This window comes from Stylophora pistillata, chromosome 4, assembly GCF_964205215.1.
Source record: "Stylophora pistillata chromosome 4, jaStyPist1.2, whole genome shotgun sequence".
Lineage (NCBI taxonomy): Eukaryota > Metazoa > Cnidaria > Anthozoa > Scleractinia > Pocilloporidae > Stylophora > Stylophora pistillata.
Genome location: NC_142522.1, coordinates 36348238 through 36371564, shown reverse-complemented (window position 1 = coordinate 36371564; position 23327 = coordinate 36348238). Strand labels below are relative to the sequence as shown.

At 39.0% G+C, this 23327-nt stretch overlaps 1 protein-coding gene, 1 long non-coding RNA gene and 1 pseudogene across 3 annotated transcripts; all 3 read right to left on the bottom strand.

The window, feature by feature from the left end:
* Window positions 1-289: 289 nt before the first annotated feature.
* LOC148733547 (uncharacterized) lies at window positions 290-1047 on the bottom strand. The gene is made up of 2 exons (XR_016000053.1): window positions 752-1047; window positions 290-555 (listed from the first exon to the last, which is right to left on the bottom strand). It is a non-coding gene; the product is annotated as an uncharacterized LOC148733547 (long non-coding RNA).
* A 2752-nt stretch (window positions 1048-3799) lies between these two features.
* Window positions 3800-6588, bottom strand: LOC148733546 (uncharacterized; annotated as a pseudogene).
* Window positions 6589-8978: 2390 nt separating this feature from the next.
* On the bottom strand, window positions 8979-22175 carry LOC111328302 (uncharacterized). 2 transcript variants are annotated; one of them, XM_088758065.1, is made up of 17 exons: window positions 21886-22139; window positions 20773-20833; window positions 20068-20172; window positions 19610-19663; window positions 19164-19240; window positions 18844-18945; window positions 17943-18104; window positions 17089-17192; window positions 15241-15500; window positions 14557-14604; window positions 13758-13846; window positions 13376-13592; window positions 12596-12661; window positions 12039-12068; window positions 11641-11780; window positions 10876-11013; window positions 8979-9903 (listed from the first exon to the last, which is right to left on the bottom strand). In XM_088758065.1, the coding sequence occupies exons 1-17, from the start codon at window positions 21999-22001 to the stop codon at window positions 9834-9836; spliced, it is 1839 nt and encodes a 612-aa protein (XP_088614191.1). In that variant the 5' UTR covers window positions 22002-22139; the 3' UTR covers window positions 8979-9833. The 2 variants fall into 2 exon arrangements, with proteins under 2 accessions (XP_088614191.1, XP_022788441.2); XM_022932706.2 differs by lacking the exon at window positions 12039-12068 and having other exon boundaries at window positions 21886-22175.
* Window positions 22176-23327: the final 1152 nt, after the last annotated feature.

Genomic DNA, 23327 nt, shown 5'->3' with positions numbered 1-23327 from the left:
TGCGTGTACGAAGCCTTTCTGGCAAAAGAGGACCGACAGTTCTGGCGACAAATGTGTCAAAGTTACTGTGTATTCATTTCTGCGCGAAATAGAGGATATTAAAGCCTATGAGCATTGTGTAACTAGTAGTGTACACGAAGTAATTTTACCCTATTCGGCCCGGGCTTTTTTTTTATGGCTTTTCAGACCGGGGAGGGAAGCGAATTCCGCCCCCTTCAACTCCGTAACTTCCAGAATATTTGAGCAATGACAGTGGAATTTTAGAGGGTATGTAGTATAGACTGGAGGATAAGCAAACTGATGAAAGTTTATTTCAAGGTTTTAGTGTAACACAACAGTACAAGTCATGCAATCATAAACAAGTTATCACAAAATATAAATAAATAATACAAATTTTCACTGGCTCGTATCGCGGTCTATTAGATGAAAATTAGACTGAATATATAGCTAACCAATACTTTTTTTAAAGCAGGCTAATTTCATTATCTATAAACGCTTTTCAAACCTGGCAACAACACTCCTGTCGACACATCTGCCCTCTAGAATTTTGCAAACCTGCAATGTAATAAGGAAGATTAGATAATCCACTCTCGTTCTCAGACACTGACAGCCATCCCTGAAAGCGTCTCTAAGATTTCGCAAAATCAAGGTTTACTGTACCGATTCACAGAGCTATGTGTCAAAGTATTACAACGTACTGGTAAATGATCTTTTTACGTAAATAAAACGAACTGTTGATCTCAAAACATACCCCCTCATGCCTCAACAGTGGCAGCCATTGTCGTCCACGGTTACATCGTGCGTGACAGCCGATTACGTGACCTAACAAGTTTCCCATTTATAGCACGATAAATTATAAATTATCGCGCAATAATAAATATTATCGTGCGATAATAATGTAAATTATCACGCGATGTTAATGCGCGATAATAAAAATTATCGCGCGATAAATGGAGATCTTCGCGAGATAAATGGAAATTATCGTGCGATAAATGATAAACTATCGAGCGATAAATGGAAATTATCGCGCGATAAATGGAAAATATCGCGCGATAAACGGAAGTTATCGCGCGATAAATGGAAATTATCGCGCGATGAATGATAAATTATCGCGCGATAAAGGAAAAATTGCAGTAAATGGCTTGAACCGGGAGTAACATGTGAAGGTGTAGTCTGATTGTCCGGGTGAGTGTAGTCCTGAGAAGGACTGTTGTCGGTGGTAGTGGCTGACGTTTCGACAACCTGTGCGGAAGTCATCATCAAAGTCAAGTAAATGATTGTTGTCAGTAGAATGTTCTTAGTCCAGTTCGTGTGAAATGATCGGTTGTTTTTGCCGTGATGTTATTGGCTGTATTGACTCAAGTGACGTAAGTCGGTCGTGATTGGTCTGTTTCGATCTGTCGGTAAAGTTAGGTCGTTCTTTTTCGGTCGTTTGCGATGTTTATGTCGTGGATGAGTCGTTTGTATGGAGCGGGTACCTGTTGACATCTGTTTAGGGGAGTCTGTTCTAAGTTAGTAAACCAGCTTTCCAGAGTCAGTCGTTGAAAATAGTCAGTGCCGTAGGTTAGGCATTGCGCAGAGTCTCAGTCAATGTTGTGGTTGGTAAGTCGATGGTGTTCAGCAATGTGATTGCTGACATCACCTTTCCTCGTCGCCCGTCTGTGTTCAGTCAGTCTTGTTGTGAGGTTTCTGCCAGTCTCACCGATGTAGGAGGGTCGGCAGTCGGAACAATTGATCTTATAAATCGTTCCCTGTCTGCTCCTCGGTTCGTCTTTGTCTTTAACGTTGGTTAGTAACTGACGTAGTGGGGTGATGGGTTTGTGGGCGACGCGGAAATTGAAGGGTAGTTAGATGCGCGAGATGTTTTCAGACATGCCTTTTATGTACGGTATGGTTGCTGTAGTCGTAGGGGTTGTGGTGTCGTTTGTTTCGGTAGTGGTAGTGGGTCGGTGAGTGTTTCGTCGAATGAAGTCGTTGTTGTAGTTGTTCTTCGTAAAAACACGGTGAAGGTATTTTTTCTCGTCAGATAAGCTGTCTGTCGAGTCGCATACTAGTTGTGCGCGTCGTGTTAGAGTTCTGATAGTTGTGGTTTTGTGTGATGTAGGGTTGTACGATGACTCGTCTAGTAATCTGTCGGTGTGCGTCAGTTTCCTGTAAACTGTCGTCCGTAATGAGTTGTCGTTGTGGCTTACCAGGCAGTCTAGAAAAAGAAGTTTGCCATTTTCTTCGACTTCTCTGGTAAACTGTATGTCGGTGTTTTGTTCGTTAAGGTGGTGGTGGAATGCGTCAATTTCGTCGTGTCGAACGGCGGTGAATGTGTCGTCAACGCAACATGACCAAAGCGGTATCGTTTGTCGGCAAGTCGAAAGGGCGCGTTCCTCGATGTTCTGCATCACAATTTCTGCTATAACAACAGAAACTGGAGACCCCATGGCAGTTCCGTGTAACTGTCTGTAGTGTTTACCGTTGTACTGAAAGTAGTAGACGTTAGGCAAATGTTTAGCAAATCCATGATGTCGTCTGTCGGTAGCGGTAGTGGGTCGGTAGATTGTGGGATTGCAGTCTCAGTGCATTGTAATGCCAATTGAAGTGGAATACTTGTGAATAGTGATTTCACATCAAATAACACTAGTTTGTAGTCGTCAGGTATCTGAACAGTCTTGGTAGCGTTAATGAAGTCTTCAGTGGATTGCAGTTTATGTCTGGATTTATCGGTTAGGGGTTGTAGTATTGTCGTCAGGTACTTGGATAGTTGGTATGTGGGAGAGCCACAGAAAGAAACAATAGGTCGCATCGGGAAACCAGGTTAGTGTAGTTTCGGCAAACCGTAGAGTTCGGTGGCTGTGGTACCGAGCACCTCAGTCGATAGTACCGTTGGGTGTCAAAGGCGTTCGTTTTCTTGAGTGTCAGTAGTTTACTGTTGAGTTTACGTTGAGACGAACAACGCGCACTGAAACGACTGAGAAACGACGAGAACATAGTCATCCTACCAGCCGACAAAGGACGAGTTACTGTTGTTATGGACAAAACTGACTATCACGACAAAATGGACGCACTAGTTACCGACAAACGAACCTACGAAGAACTCAACGCGACCCAACTCCTGCACTTCAACGTAAACTCAGTTACTTAGGAACAAATTTCAGTTAACTTTGGTCACTCAAACTGAGTCGTTTTGATTGAATGGCTAATTCGTGATTTGTCAATCAATCAATGGAGAAACCAGTTAGATGCTTTGCCATGATAAAATAAGTAAATACTGCGTAACAATTCAATTTGCATGGTGCACATAATAATGGATGAGGAAGCGTAACAAAAGCTAATGTTATTTTTAGAATTGGATTAATTTGCTTTGCTTCTACGACTGAATAGATTCCTTAACATCCTTTTTTTCGTAGCTTTACTTTCACCGTCATTTTCAACTCTTGTTCTCTCAGGGTCTGAACTTGAATCGTTCTCGGTTGATGAACGTTCTATCTTAAGCTTTAGAAGTCCAAGTTCTTGGCAAAGGTCTCTAACAGTAGCGCCTCCTACTGCGAGGGTCGTGCATCATACGTTTCTAATACCGCAGTTCAAAATATATGAACTTCATATATTTATTCTATCTCATTTATCACTTTCACGGGTTTATTACGAACCAACTTAACGGCCTTCTCCCAGTTGGCTTGTTAGCTCAATTGGTAGAGCGCTGCACTAGTATCGCAGAGTTCAGTGGTTCGAGTCCCGTACAGGCCTGATTTTTTTCAGGTCTGATTTTCGCTATTGCATAAATAGCGCTTTCTACTGCGAGGATCGTGCATCATACGTATTTGTCGATGATATCTTTAACCAGAGTATCCTTCAGTAAAATTCCCTTTTCTAAACGCTTGGGGTTAAATAAGTTACACGGCAAAGTAACAGTGTGAACACATCCACTTTCCTCGGTAAACCATCGATATTTTTTTAAGTCATCTAATAGACCCGCTTCTTCCATTTTTTCGAAAATCCACGCATAAGCCTGGCATGACGTGTTCTGGGCGTGCTTGATGGAATGGAACCAACATGATGCCAACGCGAGCTGTTATGTTGTTCACCTTTAAAGTGCACCTAAACCCCCAATTTTTTTTCGCTTAACGAAATAGGCTTATTTTATGGAGTATTTCTGTGCAAAAATTTTTTAATTGCTCAAATCTTTAATTTTCTGTGCCCAGTCAAAATATTGAAAATCGGCCGCCATCTTGCCCCACGACCGAGTTTAAAGAGGAATGGCTCTAGTGGGTAATGTGACGTCAAATCTAGAACACGAAAGTCTGCATTTCACACATCTTCACTTGTTTGGGAAGGTTGTGGTCGATATTGTCCGAAAATATGCCGACTAAGTGTGTTGAAGAAGTATGTAGCAATGTGCGAAATTTGCAAGAGGGTATCGCGCTTCTTACATTCCTCATACAACACACCTAGTCGGCATATTTCGGACAATATCGACGACAACCTTCCCAAACAAGTGAAAATGTGTGAAATGCAGACTTTCGTGTTCTAGATTTGACGTCACATTACCCACTAGAGCCATTCCTCTTTAAACTCGGTCGTGGGGCAAGATGGCGGCCGATTTTCCGTATTTTGATTGGGCACAGAAAATTGAAGATTTGAGCAAATAAAAAACTTTTTGCACAGAAATACTCCAAAAAAATACGCTTATTTCGTTAAGCGAAAAAAAATTTTTGGGTTTAGGTGCACTTTAAGTGAGTTTGCAAAAGCTTGCGATACAATAAACACTGATAAAGAGGTTTTTTGAAAATTGTCGCTTCGTTCCACCATTTCTCTACTTCTGGTGAATCATCTTTAGCGGATGTTTTCCAATCTACGACATAGACTTCGGGGTCATATCTCCCGGACTTTGATGAAAAGCGAGAGCATCTATCTTTCCAACATAGAAATCTACTTTCGATTTTCTGACAGCAAAGCCATAGACTTTAACTTCCGCTAGGAGGAATCTGCAATCAAACTTCTCCTCTATCTTTGTCAAAAACTGGCCTTCTGCACCATTTCCTGCTTTAATTTGCTTGTTGAGATTATGTTAAGTTTAAGCCATATTGATTTATTTGTTTATGCTTAATAGTAAGATTAGTCAGGCATCCCTAGCTATGATAGCCGCGGATGCTGGGAACGAAAGAAAAAACATTATGGGATAAAAAAAAAGCACATGGAGAGAGAGTTGGAAAAACTTAGAGAAGTGGGAATAAAATTGTTCAGTCTATTCGTGAGTATATTGTCAGAAGAAACATTTCCGACATGTCCTGCTAGTGCTTGGTGAAATTGTTGTCCTCTTTTTTTTTTTTTTGAGGGACCTTCTACATTCTCGATCTTTCTTACATCAAATGAGTCCCTCACTGCACAAACCTTTTCCTTGGTATTTACCCTAAACTTCAAGCGAAATGGGAAATATATCAAATTGAAATAAGCCAAAGAGAACAATAAGAAATTGAATCTAAATTATGAGGATGTAAATTCGATCAACGAATGAATAAAGGCTGATAGTTTCTAAAGAAACTGTTTGGGGCTGCGTCGGTGGGAGTAACGAAATAATTTGGATATATCAAAAAAGTTGAAATGGTAAATTGGCCACCGTAACGATTACAAAAGCTGACGATTCGGAGCTCCGACGAAGGGCTAACGCTCGAAACGTCAGCTTTTGTAATCGTTACGGTGGCCAATGTACCATTTCAACTTTGTTGATATATCCAAATTAATGAATTCGATCAAGTCTTACATCTGGTCCCATTAAATCTGTTTAATCACTTTCACCAGAGTGTGGTGGGGGTCGCACAACAGAGCGAGGCTCCAAATGAATTATGAATTATTATTATGAATTATTAATATGAATTAGCAGGCGAGGAACCAATCATAACTCAGATCTCAAAGAGAAAGTGGAGATGGATAGGTCACATCCTAAGGAAACCGGCTAACAACATCACCCGGCAGGCACTACGTTGGAACCCTCAGGGCAAGAGAAAGAGGGGTCGTCCCAGGAACTCCTGGAGAAGAGGTGTAGAGTCCCAAATGAGAAACTGGGGCCACACTTGGGCCACTTTAGGAAGATTTGCCCAGGACAGAACCCGATGGAGGACGGAAGTGGTTAATGGCCTATGCTCCAACCGGAGCTAAGGGAATATATTATATATATATATATATCCCACCCCAGGGGAGGACATCCATCACACAGTAATCTCGTGTGTGGGAAATTAACGTCTCCTACCCCAACCCTGCAGGAGACGGGACGTCCATTTATTCGTCCCTATCCGAGAAAACTAGAATATCTAACCATTTCTTGATGTTATAGAAAGGTAGCAAATTCTTCTCAATTATTTTAAGATCCTGAGTGTTGGTCCGGCCGGGACTCAAACCCTCGACCTCCCGCACAACAGTCCAGCGCTCTATCCATTGAGCTAACCGGAAGAAGAAATCAGCTGCTGATGAAGGAGTTTTAATGTCGCATTCTGTTAATAATTTTGGTTGATATCCTTGTCGATCACTGTATTTCGGCTGCAGGTGTTAAAGAACTTCGAGAATTTGTCTTTCAATGTCTTCAAAGTTGTCTTTAGATGCCATTGTAAAGCTACGTTTTCTGCGTTATGTTTTCTTGTGCTTATTTTGAGACCCCATGTAGTGTGATGTCTTTAAAGTCAGGAAAAAACAAAACCGTGGAAGTTGGACGACATGTTCAGACATGAGGCAGTAACTTTGTTTATTTTTCTACATTATTTTTATTTTTCCTCTTAGTTCTGATATATATATATATATATATTTTTTTTTTTTTCAGGTTCAGCGACCTTGGCGTTTATTCAATCTGATTTTGTGATCGTATATGCCAATATGTTGAAACATGCCTTAATCTTTGGCCTTGGCCTGGTTAATGCTCTTTAATAGAACCTTACATACGTCAGGTAGTAAATTAAAAATGTTAGTCAGTCGAAGTGACCTAAAAATTAATAACAGTGCTATCCAAATTATCTCGTATTAGTAAAATGAATTATTACCAAAACTATTTCGGACGCAACATTAAAAACGTAAAAAAGACATGGAAAGCGTTGATAAATATTTACTTACTGCAAGTCGACTCTGTGTTAAGCAGCACCTTATTAAACGGCCACCCCTGTATTGAGCAGTCGAATGAAACTGGTATACACTTTTCGAAGTTAAAACATGCTAAAGTTATCGCAGTTTTCAAAAGTGTGGATGAATTGTACCTGAACAACTACAGGCCAATCTCCCATCTGTCAATATTTAATCGTATCTTTGAGAAACCTATGTATAATCGCTTAACATCTTTTCTGGATAAACATAACATATCATGCCATCATCATGCAGTTTGGTTTTCGGTAAAAATGCTCCACACAGCATGCACTCATTAATAATGTCAACAGAATCCCGCATAATATCAATAAGAAGCTATTCTCCAGTGGCATTTTTATTTATCTAAAAAAGATATTTCACACAGTCAACCACTCAATCGTACTGCAAAAACTCGAACACTACGGAGTCCATGGAGCAGTCAAGATCTGGTTATCTAAATGATCGACAACCAAATTACTTAGGTCGGCACGCACAGCTACATTGAAGAGAGTGTCATGATCTCCCACAAGTCTTGGGACCTCAACTGTTCTTGTTGTACTGTTCTTGTTGTTCATAAATGGAATCAGTTCTATACCTCCTCTGAAAGACTAAGCTTTTTCTTATTTGCTATTGACACCAACTTGCTTTATGGTGATATGAGTTTGAGATCCCCTGAATTAACAATTAATGCGGAGGAGTTAAGAAATGAGCAACTGGCTGATGGTAAATAAGTTATCTCTTAACGTCAAAAAAACTAGCTCTATTATATTCAGGTTGTAGTGTTCAGGCCTCCAAGTCCACGCACTCGGCCCCAGGAGACGTAGTATTTATTAAGCGCTGTAAGTGAGAACGGGGTGAGATTTTTTTGGCTAACGAACAAACTAGGCGAACGGTAAGCGAACTGTATAAGCGAACTCCAGAACATTACATTGGCGACGAGGATGGGATTATGTTGTTATCAAGACCGTTTTGATTACGAAGTGAACATCAATCTTTGAATACAGCACCAACTCCCGTCTCTCGCAAGAATAGAAAGAACATATTAAATGATGACTATATTTCTCTAAGATTTTATGTAACTAGTTGACGAATGGGTATTGAAATTAAAACAGGCTGGTCTACCTATCAAATAATCAAGGGCGTCCTATCGACGCAACGTTTCTTTTTTCAAGTTTCCTTGTTTCCGAGCATTCTCTTAATAACAGGATATTTCGGATACATTAATCTACTGAAACATGACAGAGGCCTCAAATAATATTTTCCAAATATATTACGAGTAAATGGTGAAGCATTCTGACTTCTTCTTCTAATATTATTTTGCGTAAATAAATGACGTTTCCAAAACGAAAACAAGTTCTATACTTTAAGTAATGGCAATAGGACTGAGTGGAGTCCATTTCTATCTGTTATCATACAATTAAGTGATAACAAAGTCGGACCATCGCACAGCGGGTTATCACGAGTATGATTACAGACCGAATTGGACGAAACGAAATCTCATTGCCAAGTAAACATAAAAATTACAATTCTCGAAAAAAGAAAAAGCAAGGGAATATTTGCGTTAAAAGAAATCAAGGCTGTAATTGGTTGATTTAAACTAAAAGTTTGGATGATTGAGTTATTGAACTGTCCGATATCAACTTGAAAAATGATTTGGTAGAAAATAGGAGCTTTTTAAACCAATCGGAACTAAAGAAATTGTAATTTTTATGGTTTATTCCATTAATATGTTTCTCCTATGAACAGGAGTAATCCTACTCAAAAGTAGAGACAAGCGCAGACCAGTGTAGAATTTTTCCTATGTCCATGTGCATCTTTGCAAAGCGGGCTGGGTAATCTTTAAATGAAAGACAACTTTTAAACACATTCTAAGAGCACCTGGTATAAACTGAGCTTCAAGTAAAGCTTCTTCAACTTCTGACATAAAAAAACAACTGGTGCACATCACAAAAAACTGTTTTCTTCTTAAAAGGTTGAATCCAACCGTAGCAATGTTTTTAAATCAATTAAACTCACAAATATCTTCGCCAGTAAAAATGTAAATACAGAACGTTCACCCCTGTGCGCGCGGTGAATGCACGTTCTTTGAAACTGGAGCAACTCTGGGTGAAACTACAAAAGACAAGGCCATTTATTTACATCTCATGGAATCACCTTACTTTCCTTTTGTGTTCTACTCTGTTCTTCAAAGCATGCCGACCAGGTGGATCTCAGTGGCCCTGTATTCTGTAGTTATCCCCAATTCTGGTATTTCATCAATATCTATATAATAACTATGCCTCATTTCGTAACTTATCACTCCCTTCAAAGCAGTAAAAGTGAAAATGATATCACCAATTGAGAGCACCACTTTAACCAAGAAAATATTGTAATTAGGGGTTACCACTTCCGGAACAGCTTTCAATACACGCGCCCTCTGTGGTTCTGCAAACGCCTTCAAATAAGGTTCCTCTTCATTGTCAGACCCTGAGGGTCTGACGGGGGGGTTTCTTTTCTTATCGAGGTTATCCTGGCCGCACAACAATGATGTGCAGCTTTTTTCGAAAATTTCAGAAAATAACCCGAGATCTTCAAAAGGACTACTAACAAAATATTTTTTCTTAAGTTCCGTATTTTTCTTTCATTCTGACTAAAAAAATAGCTCTATATAAATTGTTCAGAACTGTAATCTATTTCTTCCAAATTATATATATTCTTTTAGAAACAGATAGGTAGCCATAAGAAGATCAACGAGGGTGCTATTATTTGTTTTCGTTGGAGGGTGCCAAACGGTTTCTCCAATGGCGGAGATAATCCAAAGCATTGATCCACCTAGGAAAAGGAAACAATGACAAGAATAAAATCTACGAAGAAAACGTTTTATGCTTTCAGCAAAATATCCTCGTAATATGTACTACGATGTGACGCAAAAGTATTTTTAACACCATGAAATGCCCTGGTCGCATCACAGCTAGCGAACCAATTTTACCACAAAAAAAGAGAAGCAAACTCAAGGCAGAAGTTTTTAACGTCTGTCAAAGGCTGAAATTATGACAACGTTAATTTCCCAACAAAGATTCGACACTCACTCAGCTGCGAGCTAGTCAGCCAGTAAAGCCACAGGTTTACCAGGTTTACTTGTGACAATCGCCCTGTATACAACTACCAGTACCAAGAGCGTCCCGTGTCTCCGTGCGAACGTCAAACCTTGGTCGTCAATTTAAGAAACACAGGTGTCGAATATTCGTCATGAGTGTCGGTCAAGGTAAAATGCTGAGCTCTTCGAAAGGAATTCGACTTGAGCCTTCGCGCCTACGACTTGGCGCTCGGATGACCAATTAACCGAGTACCAAAAAAAAACAAAAGATGATCATCTGAGGAAAATGGTTTCCAGGCTATACTCTCGCACATTATTAGTCGGTACATCTCGTTGAAACACCACTTACACTATTCTCTTGCCCCTCTCTGGGGCTTATAACGTTGCCAACTGTCATTTTGTACGCGGCATTTCGGAGACCAACATTGAGAGTAGCTGAGAAGGCAGCAAGTTTCCCAACAAATAAATGTGGGCATGTAAGTTAATACTGAGTTTATCTCGTATGTGAAGAGCATCACATAGAAAATTCTATTTAAACCGTGGCCCGAAATTCGACTCCTATCAGGAGCACGCGGAGTTCTTTTTCTCCGAGTATGCCTGAGGCACTCCCTGATAAAATCTTTCGTAGAATATCGAATGAATAGATAAACAAGTAAATAAAAAGAATAAAAAGAAACAAAACAGTATCAGAATAAGGCGTTTCGAACCTAAGCTTTTCTTGTTCATCATGCGCCATAAGCTCGTAAGTTCTTGTGGGAGTCACCACATTGAAGCAAGCGTTGTTAATGTCTTGTTGTGAGGGAGGCTGGTCTTGGACGGCAATAATTACATCAAGATCTATAAAGCTACACACACACACAAAAAAAGAAACAAATTTGCAATTATCAGAGATACACTAAACCGGACTAATTGTCATACCACGGTCAAAACGGAGTAGATAGTAGCAGCAGAGCGAACCTCCCCGGTTTTTTTTTTTTCCAATACTACTATGCTGCTTTTTCATTGTTCGAGTATATTTATGCTCTCCTTGTCATTTCCTCTGTCCAGGCAAACTTGTTATTGAAGAAGTTATCTTAATGTTTGTTTCCCTTCCGCCTCGACTAACTTCTTTATTTTGCGGGTAGGGATTGTTAGATATGTATTTTGATTGCTAAAATAAGTGAATTTCGTTGTTTTTGAAGTTTGTTGTGTCGCACTTCGTTTTATCGAATGAACCCCTGAAGCAAGCCACAGCTTCTAAAGCAGAACCATAGTAACCATAGTAACCATAGTAGGTCAATCGGGTATAGAATGATCATGGCAGATCAGAGCAGGTAGTCCTAAAAAAGGCTACTGTATGGCACACATAAAACCGCCAGCTACGTAGGGGAGAAAGGAATGGAAAAGGAATAGAGTCTACTCGTGACAATAACCTGTAAGATTTGGTCATGATTGCAAGTACAGATCTGAAGCATCGTCTTCGAGGTACTTACCCTCTTGGTGATGTGTTGTTGTTTTTTTGATAATAGTAGAGCCTGCTATCCTTGTCGGTTGAAAACCAGCGGCGTCTCCATTTCCGTCCCGTGAGGCCTTTTACGCCTCTCTTGCATAACCAGCCACGGACTTCACACAACTAATCGAGCAAAAAATTAACAACAAAGTACACAAAAATAACATACATAAGGTAGCGAACCACCATGACACTTGTTTTTATTGTGTCTTGAAACAGAAAACCAAGAGGGACCCTTTCGTGAAAGAAAAAGAATGAAAGACATTACGGCTTTTAAAATGTGAGGTCGGTGTGGTTCATTTAGGCAAAATTGTGTCACAAGCAGGAAAAAGAAAATAGTAATTTATGTAAGCATTTGCGAGGATGCCAAACAAATCTTACCTCTGTTTTTAGTACATTCTTTTTACCTCCCTGCGTCAGCAAGAACATTAGCAGCCAGTTAAAAGTTTCATACACAAAGCACACATATCAAGTACGGTAGATGCATGGGTAAAGAGCGAGAGTGGAGAATGTAAAAAGACGTAACTCAAGGGCCTAACGGGTGGGGGGGGGGGGGGCCTGGGATACCCGTGACCTCCATTTAGTGGACTTTTTTTTTTTTTAAGTGAAACACAGCAAGGAAGCAGACATGACAATCTGGCTAGTACCCTCTGTTTGACACAATGTGGCACCCCCCTCCACTATGAAAAATCCTGGGTACGCCACTGTAGCCTGTTCTAGCCTTCCGTTGGCCAAACGGAGCGCAATAGGCGGGGTGGAAAAAATTCGCCATTTTAAGTCATCATCCTCCGCCATTTTAAGTCACGTGACTAGAGCCCTGGCTCTCGGTCGAAGAAAGTGAGAGCAGTTGACGTGAACTACTGTTGCGACGCTTCGTTTTACCAACTGAAGGCTGTAGATAGGCTAAAAAACACTCGGCTACCGTCAAAGATTCTTACTTCAAAACTTTCTTTTACAACTTCCTTTTCTGACGAATCTAACAATTTGGATTCTGCTTCTCCAAGCTAAAGAACAAAAAAGGTATTGTCATGAGAATACTACGATAAAAGTAAAACCCTTACACAACACAATATCATTATTAGGATTCCCCAATCGAGACGTTCCGCGGCCCAACTATATGTACAATAATGAATAACAAAAGGATGTTAAAAAGAAAAATAATTTAATCTAGATTGAATAAAAAAAATGTCAACCGCTACACCAAAATGGGCTTAATTTCTACGGTCCAACTTGTATTAGGCGGTCACCCACTTAATACAAGTTGACCGCTTAGTACAGGTTCCATAGAATAGAGGTATTTTAAAACGATAAACAGCGCCATTTTATGTCACATGTGACCACTAAATGTACAAAAAAATCACTGAAAAAAAATTCTACTCACCTTGATTATGGGATATAAACATGGGTTAATTTTTGCTTGAAAGAAAATTCTTAGTTTAATTTGAGTAATTCCGCTTTAAGCGAAGCCGACCGCTAAATACAGGTTCGATTGTACTAAAAAAAAACTTTCTAGGTGACTCATAAAGCTGTGTTTAAAATTGCAATGTTTGAAAGGCTCTGCAATTGGGTTCCACAATTATGGCCCTCTATATTAGAATGATCATTGTACATAGTTGGTGTAGTTCTTTGGGAGGTTCATGTTTTGAATGTTAAAGATACTGAAAGAAACTTCAACTTTCTACTTTTACAGGTGGGGGAAAACTTTATTTCAAGCGTACCTGCATCCTCAAGTCTTCAACTAACATTTGTAGCTCGGTAATTTCTGCCTGTAATTCATCCCTTTCCCTGACAAAGTCTGACTTTGCAAAATCTGCCATTATCCCCAGCTGTTCCAATTCAGACTGCATGTCCGTCTTCTCTTTTTCTAAGTCAGTTACCTTGGTTACAAGCTTTTGATAAGCGGTTCTCAAGTTCATATTATCTTTCTCGAGTTGCCTACAGAAGGGAAAGAAAAAACAACCACCATAAAATGTGGTAATTGCACAATTGACCAACTCTAGCGTTGAGGCTACTGATGAATGAAAGTAAATTTAGAGTCAACATCGAAGAAAGGCTCTTAACTAAAAGGTTACAGAAATGATTTGAATCAAACGGACGTACTCGACTCTTAGTTGACTATCGCCATCTTCATGAGGATTTTCCTGCAGCCAATCAGAAACTCTCTTGTCACTAGTTTCAGACGACATGGTCTTAAGAAACAGAAAATAAACAAATGAACATGTAAATAGATATATATTATTTCTTGCATATGTTCAGGAACAGCATTACCATATACTGTTGTGCGAGTAAAACTCTCGCAGTTCCACGTTTCTACTTTTTTGCATTGGCCGTCATGAGTGTGGAAAGTAACCAAAGACTGAACTGGTGTTGCTCTCGTGGGCTCTATAGACCTCTCTGTCATAAACGACATGCTGATTACTATCCCTTTCTATATCTAGAGAAATAACCCTTTCGGGCTACGACAACATGTTTAAAAATCATAGGCCAAGAAAGCTAATTTGCCATCAAACAGAGAATAATCATGCCCGCCATTGTAAGAGAGAGTTATCTCATTGGTCAAGAAAACTTTCGCCACTCTTTGACTAATCAGATGCAAAACTCACCAATCGCAACTTGAACGCTCGCGGTTTAGGAGCATTGAGCAGTTCGATTGTTTGACTTTGAGTTCACAATGGTCCCTTTCGGTATTAACCTTTCTGTTACGAAAGCTCTTTGATTACTGTTCAGTTTTAATTTCACGATACTCGTTCAGCTGCGCTCCAGCAGAAAAGTTGACTTGAGGGTTTAAGAGTTCATAAAAAAAGGTAAGCGGCCTAAGTACGCTGAAACTATCTCTGTTTTAAACCATAAAACGACTTGGGGTATCACTGATCAAATGACAAATGAGTTTGACGTATACCTCGATATTTCCAGGTAGCTCTACGGACGAAGAGTCTGATGACCTCCGCTGAGGAGAAAAATCACAGGTTACATTAGTGATGGAAAAAGTAAGTGAAACAGGAATTTTAAAAACACTCTTATCTCGTTCCTTGACTGGGGCAGCCAAAAAAGTCTTTTGGTTTTATCAATTGAGTAGATAATGTAAATTGACCACCGTAAAAAAAAAAAAAAAAAAGTCTATTTACTAGCCAGTGGCCCATCAGGCCGGCGCTTAACTCCGGTTTCTCATTGTAGCATGAAGCGACTAGGAGTATTTCTACTCCCCCCTGGATGGGATGATAATCCATCGCAGGGTTACCCCCCGGCATTAAATTTGCCGGTACCCATTTATACACCTGGGTGAAGAGAGGCACTGTGACTATTCGCTCTGACGAAGGGGTTACGATTATAGGTACTAAGGTCGGCTTATAAACTCTTTAGGGTGGCAATCTACATTATTAACTCAGTTGATAAAACCAAATTATCTTGGAATACTCCCACCGACGCAGTACCACAGTTTCTTTAGAAACCAACCCCTTTAAGCGAAAGGTCCCCTCACTGACGCGGCAGCACAGTTTCTTCATAAACCTACCCCCTTTAAGCGAAAATGTCTCCTTACCGTTTTCGGAAGCTTAATAATTCCACGACTTTGTCTTCAATTTACCTTGTTCTTTCCAGAGAATGAAAACTGAAACTTGTTTTTGAAAGAACTCAGTGATGATAACGCCGAACTAGACATGTTGATGGAGATGTTCTCTATGTCTTCCTCCTCATCTTCTTCTGGTATCGTTGATTCTTTTAAATCTTCTATGGCAGCACTGACAATTTTTCTTCTGTCTCTGTTTCTTTCCAAAGCTTTGTTGCTTTTGCTGTCTGCTTCTTCTGATGTCGTTTCTTGAGGCACCAATGCATCATCCGTAGAGGCTACAAATAAAGCAAATTTAACATCGTTCACATGAAATAATCTCCTGACTGACAGCTCTTGTAGTTCAGCTTCGGGGATTTTAATCATTTGCCACCGAAAAAGATTGACTTTAACTCTTTTTTTTCTTTAAAGAACTATGTAAAATTTGCAGAGTTGGAACTTTTTTTTGAAATCAAAGGTGCCCCAAAAAAACTCGATGCTTCGAATTTCACTTTTCAGAAGATGACAACATGAGTCAAATTGAACCATTCGAAAGGCTAAGAGGAGGGGGGGGGGGGGGAAGGTGGCGTTGCTGTTAATAATAATAATAATATAATATAAGATGCAAAAATCTTTCTAGATTTTTTGTACAATTTGCTGTAACTGAAACTTTGCCAATCTCGTGAAGTTATTTCGTCGCACGGGCCACGCAGGTAGTCGAGCAACTGGCGCTTATGCTTACGTAGCTTTCTTTGCGCGACAAAATCTAACCTTAGCTTTGTCAGCTGTAAAGTCTGTCACACTATGGCCAAGGTTACAGAGAACGTTAAGTTCGTGGACGACCTCCAGCAACCGCTTACGGAAAGCTTAGCTGTGTTTCCGGTTAGCTAATTGAAATCTGAACAAAAATAATTATCGAGAACAACGTGGGAAGGAGAGATGTTTTCGAACAGTTACCGAAGGGGTTTGGAAATAGTTTAATCTTTCAACTGCTGCCTAGAGTGTTCAAATTCTCGAGCTCGAAAGGCCACGGATTCTCTTCTAGTCCCTTGGTCATTGTCATTTCACCTCTTGTCGATTGTTGGAGACCAAGTTAAATACCTTTGATCATTGGGGAAAACAAAAACCAAAGACAAGGAAATATTGGATGGAAAGTGCGGGTTTGCTTTGTTGTAAATGTCAGCTTAGTATAGGGTTATCTACCCACATCTAATAAACAAAAGTTTCCACGCTTAGCTTTTCTTTTATTTCAGGCGAAGATTAGATATGATTTTGGCGTGTACAGAAAGCTTCATAAGCGCCAGTTGCTCGACATACCTGCGTGGTCCGTGCGACAAAATAGCTTCACGGGATTGGAAAAGTTTCAGTTACAGCAAATTAGACAAAAAGTCTAGAGAGATTTAAGCTTACATCTCATCTAACGTTTAAAGCGACATATCAATGCCTGCAACCATTATGTTTTATACGAACCTCGCCAATTTTTTAACAAGTTCTCTTGTGATACCTGCGAAAGTATTCAGTATAATTACCGGTACGATTTTCGCGGACAATCTGATCGATTTCTTTTACATTGTGTGCTGAGACTGAAACTTTTTACCTCGGGCAAAGCTTCGTCGCACGGCCCAAACAAACATAACGAGCAACAGAGCTTCTCGTTATATATCCGTATTAAAACACACGAAAGGACTCCAAAGCACACTTCACTCTGATTGGGCAGAGAAACACAAAGATTTCCTGGCACCAATCAGATGCCAGAACGACTGCGACCGTTTGGAACTAGTCTTGTAAGACAATGTCGCCAGGGGCTCTACTGCCCATAACTTGAAATAGACTCACAGCCCCTGGGTCTCCGAGGATGAAGAAATCCTAGATAAGGTTTGTTATTACCTTGGTTGATGTCACTGACTGTACCATCTGCCAGAGGATTTCCCAGCATGGCCACATTTCTGTACTCTAGTGTTTTCATTTCATCAATAAACTGAGACCATGTGCTGCAGTCAAGAGAGAATAAGAAGTACGTATAATTATTGCAATGGATCCAGCCCATGCTTATCCCTCTTTCCCCACCCTGAGCATGAAGAGACTAGGAGTAATGCTACTCCCCCCCTGGATGGGATGGGAGTTCATCATAAGGTTCCCCCCCTAAAAAAAAATTCACTGGGCTTCCCTAACAGTTCCCTGGTACCCATTTGTACTCCTGGGTGTACAAATGATGACATTGCAAAAGTAAAGTACTTTGCCTAAAACAACAAGTTAATGACCTGGTCAAATACGGGACCTTGGGCCTGTTTCTCAAAGGTCCTGGTAACTCAACAGGCTCATAAAGCTGTTCTGTTTTCATTCAAGGAAGGAGTTTCAAACATTTTGAAAATTATACAATAAAACTAGCAGCTAAAGAAACAAAATGGACTGGTGAAAGTGTCAGAGCCTGCTTCTCTATTGATTAACTTTTGATTTTTAACTATTGCTTCAGGCCTGTTAAGAAACTGGGACTTTCAAGAAAAAGGCCCCAGGATCTCTCAACCCAAACACCAACATGCTGACAATTAGGTCACCGCATCTCCCCCCTGAGGTCTGAATTGCTTGGTGGATAGCGGTTTATCTATTGTACAGCATTACCAGTTGGGGCCAGGCAAGCAGGAAAGCCTTTGATAATGCTCACAGTCATGCATGCTGTTTAAACAAAGATCATTGTCAATTTCAGTTTTCCTTTACTTATGACTTGACTCCTCTTGACTTACTGTTTTGAACGGTCAGCCAATTTGACTGATTCCCTTGGTTTACTGTTTTCTTCTTCTTCTTCTTCTTCTTCCTCCTCATCACTGCATTCTTCCAGCTCAGACAGCCTTGACTTGAATTCTGCATCACTCAGATGACTAAAGTTGCTTTGCATATCATCCTCACTTTGGAAAGACAGAAAGGACAAAAATAATTCCTAGCCCATTCATTTACAATTTAAAAGACACAATTGATAAAAGAATTTTTCAATTAGCTGGCAATAAATTAAAAAAAAAATCAAATAAACAGAGAAAATGATCAAACAAAGAGTGAATTAGTCTATTTTCAAGGTCTTGGGATTTATGAGTTTTGTTTATTAAGGGTCATTTAGTGGTAGTCTATTGAACCAAAGTCTCAACCTCTGAACTGTGCCCTGTGCCGAATTATTATTACACAAAATTGTCATGCAAGGACTGGGTAGAGTGAAGGTCAATTTTATTTCTGGAGAAAAAAGCTAAAATTGTAAAGAAATGAGAGGACAATTCAAAGAGCATGCAGATGTCTGAGGAAAGAGTTTCTTTCTTGCATGTACATGTAGCTATAGAGGAAGCACTGCATTCCAGCATTTCCCCTGTCCAGGCCCCCGCCCCAGAGAATTTCTCTCTATATAAATCAAAATTTATCAACCCTTTCACCCACCCACTAAGTGACTTTCTACTTAAAGTATCACTGCTGAGTCAAACATGAAGATCCTAGAATAATAGGAATGATCACTGACCAAGAAGAAGTTTGTGATCAAAACAATTAAATTATCCATGTCAAAACCATAGGAAATTTAATTTACTTGAATAGAGATTAGTTATGGAGAATATACATCCTGATATTAAGGTTTAAACAGTTAATATATTAATAAAAACAACTTACTCTGCTCTTCCCTCCTTTATAAATTCACATCTTACTTTTGCTCCAATCCTTGCAGATACAATCTTCTTGGAGAGGGGTTTGAATTCCATCTCCAAGTCAAATCTAAACACATATGGAGAAATACTTCTTGTTATTGAAATTCAAAACAGATTTGAAGAGTGTGAAAGCTCCTTACAGAACAATGGGCAGAGTTCAGAAAGAAGCATGAACAAGTAAGAAATTTGACAAAAAGTAAACGAGAAATGAAAACACATTTCATCTTACTCTCTGACTGTTTTTCCCATAATTTTGAACCAAAACATTATGTACCCTGTACTCACATTTCCTGGTCAAGAGAGGCATAATCTGCCATGTTACAAGGAAAAATAGCAAGTTTCTTCCTTGCATCTGCAGTAACCTAAAAATAAATTATGCTACATGACAATTAATTCTGTACAATTATCCTTGTGATCTTCTTTGTCATGTTTTCTAGCTTGTAAGCTTGCTTGCTTCTCAGGTACAGATTGTTATATATTGGAAAACTGCACAAGCCTGTTCTAATTGAGTCAAGGCATACAGTATATACTCAGTGGTATATGAAGTGGCACACCAGCAAGAACCATGTGGATAACTCTAAGTTAGCTGGTTGATAATTAATTAGTAGGTAAATGCAAATTTAGAATCAGAGACTTGCTTTACATTATATTAAATACATTAATCACAGGCCTGCTGTAATACTTTGCATGAAAAAGTATGTTGACTACAAAGAGGCCACAGGAGGACTTACATTTTCAAGGACAAACATGTAGTCTTTCTTCCTAAACATGACTCCAGTAAAATCCTGTGAATTTATAACAAATTTAGGCTGGGCTTATCATACATCTTATATAGAACTGATATCAAAGTGTACCTAATATAGTTCCCATCTAAATACAACAATGCAAGGCTGTGTACAATGATGGAGCAAACCTGTGAATTCACAGCAATAAAACATATGCTCTACTGACAGTAAAAAAAAAAAAAAAAAAAAAAAAAAAAAATCAGGGCTTTGCTATGGACACATAAATTATTAGATTTCTAAAGCAATACTTAGAGGCTTGGTCAAGGAATATAGCAGCCCTGGGTGACTTCTGACACATCAACTTCTCCATGTGTTTCTCAAGGGATACAAGTCATTTTGAAATGAGAACCTAGCATTCTATATTAAAGTTCACTAGGGGCTTTTTTCCTCAAACTTCAAAATACCTTGTAAAGTGTGACAACCAAGTCCACGGAGTTGGGTGGAAACCAGTTGGCAGCATAACTAACAATTCCTGTCTTTTCATCTGTAATTGACACTTTTGAAGTGGGCTGTGAAAGTGACGTAGTTGTTTTACCATATAAATTTCATGAGTGAAGCAAAATACAAAATACTCTTTTTGCTTCTTTGGACTTAAGATATCAAAATTTCACTGCCAAAAATTTTCAGCAGTTGAATAATATAATTTCTCTCTCCACAAACTATCAGACTTCCCACCAAACCTAATTATATTAACCAAATATTAAATGCATTTATCATGTCTTATTCCAAAATCTCGGCTGTTATACTCCAATCTCATGACTCTACATTTCCTTAAGAATTGAATGTGCTACAAGAGTTGATGTTCTTCATGTTATTGTATTACATCCTCCAACTGATAATATATTTATAATGTCTTTTCTCACACCAGGTCCTTGTAAAAGAATCATTAATTATGTAAAGACTTATGAAAGGCTATCGGATTTGATTTGAGAATTAAGAATTTGTTATCCATTCTTGTCAGTTGTATTGATAAAATCCAACTTCCAATAATGCCAAAAAAATATCAATTTCTGAAAGTGCATGTAAACAGTAAGCTCAAATATCAGACTTCTTTTCTGCTTCAAGACATCAGAGTCCAGTAAACTGAACCATTGTTGCATGCAACATACCTTTTCTGATACTTTGGATCTGTGACTTCTGAACCAAACAATGCTCAAGCAAGAAGGCTGCCTATCAATATTTCATTTGAAGGCTGATTAGACTTAGGACAAATTAACATTTGGGTAAATTTATAAAACATGATGTGCATATTCTGAGAGAGCCTCTTTAAATATTAAAATAAATTATAAGGATCAACATGATTTACAAGAATCAACAGAATTTCACTTGATTAATTCAAAACAATTTCATGACAATTTTTCAGTTTCAAAATTACAAATGCTTCATGGGCTAGCTCCAGGATAAATTGTGATGACCCTCTCAGTGAATAAATCATGTTTGAGTCCGTTTGTAACTTGTTCTATCCTTTATTCAAAAATTTTTTAGTCCTGTAAAGGGTTTACTATCACGCAAACCATCCTGTGTGCAGTATAAAGCTAGGAAATATTTTGCAATGTGATAGTTAGACAGCAACTAGGTCTGATATTGCTATCATCATAACGTTTGAATAATTGAGTAATTGGAATAGCCGAGCAGAAGGCAAGCTAATCAGACAAACATGTATACTAATTCCCTGCAAATACTGAAAATCAATTTAATAACAAGAATTGTTTAAACGTCAAATGACGGTTAATCACGCAGAATATTAAATAAATCCGAAACCTGAATCACAAAATTATTGGACATCGAAGGACGAAATTCGCGCATTTCGTCCTCATTAAATCTTGCCAACATTGCAACATTAAATCAAGTCGAACAAAAAGTGTTACGATCAAAACAATATTAGATAATTAACTCTTTCCTCCATCAAAAATTCTGTATTGCGGAAGCTTAAAATGAAATCCGCATCACTTAAAATCTTAAAGACGATAACAACAACTCGATTATAATGGGAAGGATTGAGTGGTTCCCTTCTGTATCTTGACACAGATTCTTCGGGAAAACCGTTCATAAAATCGAACCCGTTACAGATAACCTCTGTCGGCACGGTCTGAAAACCTTTGTGAACATTCCAAAGGATCGAATGTTTTGACAACTGGTAAGCTTACCTTTAATATTGGCCTAATTGAAGGCAAACACTAGCTACTTTACTGACACAAAATTGTACTTGAGATCGTACTTACCATCTGTTGTTGCATTTTAAGTCCACATATTCATAGGTGACCGTGAATCGAAATTTGCAGGCTTTACCCTTTAACGATTTTGAAAATGACTTACGAACACGGTTACGGACGCTCATTGCATTTATATCCTGAAGCAGGCGAAATAATCTGACTTTAGTCGTATGCTATCGTTAACAAGCAGATAACGACCTAACATAGGCTGAAAATCTACTCCTCTGCTCGATTTCTGAGCATCAGTGTTTTGATTTCCGCAGTGAGACGTGCATATTTTTAGAAGACTTGACATTTGAACGAGGTTTATTTCCGACTCCCAGCGTCAAAATCCCGGATGAGGACCAAACAGGCGAGATGGGGTAAGGGGCGGCCGGCGGGGCCATCCCAAGCGCCGGTCCCTACAACACTATAACCTGAAAGCACAGACTTGGAGGCTGAATTGAACATTCAGATGATATGCGTTATGGGCTGTTATGTTATAAAACTTGAAATTGAATAGATACAACGCAAAATAGTACGTACCTGCTCAATATACTTTAGCATGCTCTTTGTAGGCGTTTCCCTATTTCTTTTCTTTGTTGTTGTTTCTTTTTTTATGTTGATTTGCTTATATGGGATTTGCTTTTTCAATCTAATGCATTTGTTTCAATTGTTTTGATGTTAGGCAAGACGCCCTTTCATGACTTTTAACAAGAAAGTTGCAACTAGGACCTTGACGCAGCACAACTTGTTCGTGATGATACATGGAGGGAGGGGGGGGGGGAGAAGGGGAAGAAGGAGGTGCCGATGTAGTCGATCACGAAGTGTACCATTATATTTACTTCGTAATAGGTTTGAGTGTTTAGCTTCTCTAAGGAAAACTAGAAGAGTAATGAACAAGGAGATTCGGGCGATTTCTTTCTCTTAACAAATAAAACACTGTGCTCACGGCAATAAATAATTCTCCTGTATGTTTTTTTTTTTTTTTTTTTTTTTTTTTTTTTACCTTATAATAGGTGTGTTGGTTTAACAGCATTTAAAGGGAAACCAGAAGATATTTGCTGGCTTTGTTGTTCAGTTGAAGTCTGAACCCTTTCACAGGTTGAGTAACGGCAGGAACTTTTCAAAGGACAATGGCAGGAGTGATATTTAGGCAAACGAAGTCATTACAGTTATCAAACTGTCAAACTGAAGAAATAAAACAACTCAGAATCCATGCAGTTAATTAAATGTTTTTGTGTTTATTCACTGGATCAAAATTATTAAAAAATAGCCTTCGAGAGGATATACATTTTGCATAGAGAGCAGTCTCCTACATTTCCTGTTATCTGTTTTTTAATTGAAATTAATAAGACCTTCGGCGAAAATTAAACAATCTTTTAAACTGTTCTCCCGTATTCTTAACTTTTCCGCCCCTCTTATCTCCTTAAATCCTCTAGTCATTTACGTATTCTAAGTTATCATTAGTG

What these genes read in the sequence shown, in the direction of transcription:
- LOC111328302 (XM_088758065.1), bottom strand. Translation starts at nt 22,001, where the DNA reads ATGAGCGTCCGTAACCGTGTTCGTAAGTCATTTTCAAAATCGTTAAAG. An exon ending in GATCCAAAGTATCAGAAAAG is followed by an intron (nt 20,173 to 20,772) that starts GTATGTTGCATG and finishes TCACTTTCACAG; the next exon opens with CCCACTTCAAAAGTGTCAAT. An exon ending in TTGGCTGACCGTTCAAAACA is followed by an intron (nt 17,193 to 17,942) that starts GTAAGTCAAGAG and finishes TCTTGACTGCAG; the next exon opens with CACATGGTCTCAGTTTATTG.